General features: G+C 31.9%; 1 protein-coding gene across 1 annotated transcript; it reads left to right on the top strand.

The window, feature by feature from the left end:
• The first annotated feature begins 3,878 nt into the window (after positions 1-3,878).
• Positions 3,879-4,751, top strand: LOC127278239 (uncharacterized). The gene has a single exon (XM_051299838.1). The coding sequence runs from the start codon at positions 3,879-3,881 to the stop codon at positions 4,749-4,751; it is 873 nt and encodes a 290-aa protein (XP_051155795.1).
• Positions 4,752-5,007: the final 256 nt, after the last annotated feature.

Genomic DNA, 5,007 nt, shown 5'->3' with positions numbered 1-5,007 from the left:
CAGAGGTCCTTATTTTATGTCTTAGGTTTTTAAAAGTCACTCCACACAAGTAAGTTACGGAATAGAGGTGAAAACGTTACGGCGAGCCTCCAATCAGGACAACGTGCAACGCCTCGAAGGCAGTACTTTTACGTCTATGCACTATGCGCTCTTGACGAATACTGTTCATTTAACTCACACATTAACATTTACTATGTCACACGATAAGCCGTGTATTATAAATGAGTGGTGCCGTGTTCATTCTAGTTTTTTAACCCTTCGTCAGTCTCATGACGAGAGAATCCCTCACCCAGTTGCATTTTTCATTTATTTCTCTTAATTCACACAGAAAATTATCACTCAAATTCATTCAAATCAAATGATCTTTGGTTTTTTAACATCGGTTCGGTAGATTTCGAAAAAAGCCGTGCACCAATTTGAAAAATATGTTTTCGAGAAAAACGCGATAAAAGTTCTAATAACATAATACATTAAACCAGGGCTAACAAACCATTTTTTATTATAACTTCTTTTTTTCATATTTTTTTAAGAACGTTTCGGGACAGTAATTTAATTATACTAAGGAACATTTTCAAGCAAAAAAAACTATTTTTTCTGGATTCTGAATCAGACATTTCTTTTAAAAATAATGTTTGATTTCTTTAGAATTTCTTTGGCAGCAGTAACAGAACGATTGTTTACTATTTGTAGCACCAATAAAATTTGTTTTTTCTTTAGCATTTATCAACATTTTATTTAAAAGAATAAATTCTTATTGTATTTGGATATGTTTTTAGGACTTTTAAACTTTATATAATCACACAATATAGAATCATAAATATTTTAAATTCATTTTACAATAACATAATTTTACAACACAATTTTACTGCATATGCTTCACAAACAAAATAATGTAATAAATTAATGAATTCTCATCAATTTATTTTGTTGTCTTTGATTTATAAATCTAAAATTATGTTTCAAAAATTTTTAAAGGTGGATGTAATATATTGCACTTAGAGAATTGTAATGTTTTTTATTTTCTTAAAATATAAACTTTAAATTTAGTATATTTGGTTTCAAAAGTTGTCTCATAAGCAGAATTTTATAAATTCTTATCTCAATTGAATTTTATAAAGCTAAAAATCCATTTTACGTAAATTTATACCGTTGTAATATTACTATACAGCAAAGTTTTTCTATTATTTAATTAATTCGTGAATTTCAAGAAGGGCTCTACTTGAAAAAGCTTTAAAAAATTAAGCTTTTTGATATATTAAAGTTTAAAATTCATAGAGATATGTCCATTTATAAAATAAACAGACAAATTTCCAATATGTCGAACGATATTTTTCTTTATAAATGCAGACATAACATCGTTTGCAAACCACTTACAACTATTCAAAATAGCTGTATCGTTCAGTATGCGAATGGGCAATGAGTAAAGTATATTGTGCACTGTTAGATAGTGCGCAAAATACTTTGCTTATTATTAGCGCGTATGGTACAGAAATTCGTTATTTTGGATAGCTGTAAGTAGTTTCTAAAGAGAATTTTGCATGCATGAATAAAGAAAAAGTTTTTTTAGGTGTCTCCAAAAGTAGCAAGAATATGTCAACTATACACAGTTGTAATGCGGGTAATGGATAAGGTATAGAAAATTTTCATTATTATATTTATCGCCCTATTTTATTTTCGTAGTCTTATGATTATAAAAACATTACTTCTTCAAATTAGTATATAATTAATATAAGAACACATGTTATTGTCTGTTGTGTAAAGATACGCGCCGTTTTGAAAAAGTATTGAGAATAATACCACCAATTAGAAAAATTTAATCTAACTAAATAACATCACTGTTAACTTAACAATATCAAGTTGCAACGAATTGATACCCAAACTATGGATGAAATAAAAAATTGATACAAATTTTTGTCTTAATTTCATCCACTTTGGTTTCAATTTGATACTTCCAAGAAAACTGTGATACATTTATAAAACTCACTTTATTCTAATTATTAAACTAATTTTTCAAATGCAAAGTGGACCAGAAGCGCCGATTTTTGACCAAAACCCCACTATTCGGCAAACATAATATCAACAAATTTTTTGCATTTAGATACCTTAAAGTATGTAGAAATAAAATCTTACATCATTTGGAACTATTTGTTTGATACAGAACGTGGTGAAAAGTCAATTTATAAAGTTTAAAATTTCTATCATAAATTATAGCAAAATGTAAAAAAACGTTATGTAATTCATAAAAATTAAAATTTGTTTTATTGAAATCTTATAAGGTAAAAGTACTCATTATGGGACAATTTATAAAGTTTTTTCTATTATTTGTGGGACAAACTTAGAAAACATTAATTTGAGAGATGTACATTAAAAACAGTAAACCGAAAAATATTTTTCTTCATAAAACACATATTTTAATTCACAGAAATAAAATACTAAATGAGCTAAAAATTAATTTAAATTTTTAAAAATTTAATTTATTGCATAATGTCAAAAAATGGAAAACGTAGTTCATGATTCCTGCAAAATGGCTAAAACCCTGTGACCAGGGTGGCCACTATTTTTAGAATTTTTGCCTCCCGGTTTTCTTCTGGTTCTCTCGTTAGAAATTAGAGATTTCTTCCGGTTTTAAAATACATTTTTTCTGTACATAGAAATAAAATATAGAATAAATTTTTTTAAGTATAGTAGACATTTTAGTAAAAAATTTTCAATTTAGGGAAAACGTGTCAAAATGGGAAATATTGATACCAAAATACTTCTGAAAATATTTTTTAGTGTTTAAGAAATGTATTTCAAATTTTAGTAAATATGTAGGAGGGTTGAAAAATAAAGATGAAGGGTTTTGGAGAGTATTAGAGAAATAGGACGTGATTTTCTTGAGTGAATCATGGATTGAAAAGAAAGATTGGGAAATGATAAAGAAAAAATTGACAAAAGGATATAGGTGGAGATGGCAAGAAGGGAAGAGAATGCATGACAAGGGAAGGAGTGCAGGGGGAATGATATCGGGAGTGAGGAAAGAAATTAAAGAAGGAAGGAAAATTGTGAAGGAAGAAAGAGATGGGATTATGGTAAGGAATATAAAGATTGGGTGGGAAAGTTTATATATAGTAGGGATGTATAGAAGGAGAGGAGAGGATGAAGGCTGGCATGTTTTAGAAGAATGGATGGAATTGAGCAAAGATACAAAAATGTTGATAGGGGGGATTTAAATGCGCGGACGGGGGAATTAGGAGGAGGAGAACGGAATGAAGAGACGGAAAAGTTTGAAAGAAAGTCTAAGCATAAAGAGATAAATAATGAACGAAGAATGTTAGTGGAATTGGTTGAGTACTGGGGATGGTCAATTTGTAACGGTAACGTAGATGGGGATGAAGAGGGACAATTTACTTCTGCAGGGAGAGGAGACACTGTTATAGATTATATATTAGCTGAAGACAAGGTTAGGGGAAAAATTAAAAAGATGAAGATAGGGCGAGAACTAGGATCTGAACATTTTCCGGTAATAGTGGAATTAGAATATGGGAAAAGAAAGGTAGAGAGAGAGAGAGAGAGAGAGAGAGAGAGAGAGAGAGAGAGAGAGAGAGAGAGAGAGAAGTGAGGTATGTAAAAAAGAGGAGAAAATCAAAATGGGAACGTGGAGTGTAGGAAGACTGGAAGAATTTGAAAGGAGATTACAAGAGGGATGGATAATAGTTCTGGAAGAGGAAACTATTGATGAAAAATTAGCAAGGATGAGAGAAAATAATGAGAAAGTTAAAAAAGAAATAGGTAAGGAAAAAGTAGAGAGGTTAGAAAGGAAAAAATGGTGGGACCAAGAGTGTGAGGAAAGTAGGAAAAAGATGAGGGAATGCATTAAGCAATGAAGAAAAGGAAAAATGAGTAAGAAAGAGTACAATGGGGAACATAAAAAGCATGAAAAATTACTAAGAAGGAAGAAGGAAGATGAAAAACAAAGATTTTTAGAAGAATTGGAAAAAGCTGTCAAAGAAGGTAGAGAATGGGAGGTTGTAAATAGAGAACTAAATAAGTGGAAAGGGATAAATCGAAATATTAAAATGGAAGAATGGACAGAATATTTTAGAGAGATGGCCGGTGGTGTACAGAATAGATTAAGAGGTGAAGGTAGGAGAAGAAGTGTGGAGAAAGGAGGGGAGGAAATTAGGAAGGAAGAATTGATACAGGCAATAGGTAAAATGAAAAGAAATAAGGCAGTAGGACATGATGGCATGGAAAGTGAAAGCTTAATGTGGGGAGGAGATGTGGTCGATGAAGAGTTATTAGATGTAGTAAGAAGGGTATGGGGAGTTGAAGGGTGGTCAGAAGATTGGAAAACGGGAGTGATAGTACCACTGGTAAAGAAAGGGGAAGGGAAAACTGTAGAAGAATATAGGGGAATAACATTGATGCCGGTAGGGTACAAAGTGTATGCGGAGATTTTAAGGAAAAAGTTAGAAGAGAACGTAGAAAGATTAGGAGGAATCCCCCATAGCCAAGCAGGTTTTAAAAAAGGAATGGGGACTATGGACCATATTTACACGTTGAATTACCTGGTTAGCAGAAATTTAGCAAGGAAAAAAGGGAAATTATTAGCGCTATTTGTAGATTTTAAGGGGGCCTTCCCTTCGGTGAATAGAAGCATATTGTGGGAAGTAATGAGAAAGCAAGGAATAGAAGATGATTTGATTGAGAGGATAAAAGAAATGTATGAGGATGTAAGAACGAGAGTGAGGGTAGGAGAGTATGCATGAAAGGTATTTGAAATGGACTATGGGAGTGAGTGCGAGTTGTCCAGGATATATGTTGAGGGAGGAGATAGGGAGAGAAAAGATGTTGGTTAGACAAAGAAGGAGAGCGTGTGGTTTTGAGGAAAGGTTGAGTCAAGGGAGAGGAAATAAGTGGACACAATTATGTTGGAATCAAATTAAAAGGAGAGAAGAGAGAGGAGTGAGTGAAATTTCGAAATGGGAAAAATCAAGAATAGAGGCTATAAAGGAAGGACAAGGA

The sequence above is a fragment of the Leptopilina boulardi genome, unplaced genomic scaffold (assembly GCF_019393585.1).
Source record: "Leptopilina boulardi isolate dan_hultmark-lab unplaced genomic scaffold, ZJU_Lbou_2.1 LbouV2_201, whole genome shotgun sequence".
Classification (NCBI taxonomy): Eukaryota; Metazoa; Arthropoda; class Insecta; order Hymenoptera; family Figitidae; genus Leptopilina; species Leptopilina boulardi.
This window is presented reverse-complemented; position numbering and strand designations above follow the sequence as displayed.

Excerpts from the sequence above, each read along its gene's own strand:
- LOC127278239 (XM_051299838.1), top strand. The coding sequence starts at position 3,879 with ATGAGTAAGAAAGAGTACAATGGGGAACATAAAAAGCATGAAAAATTA.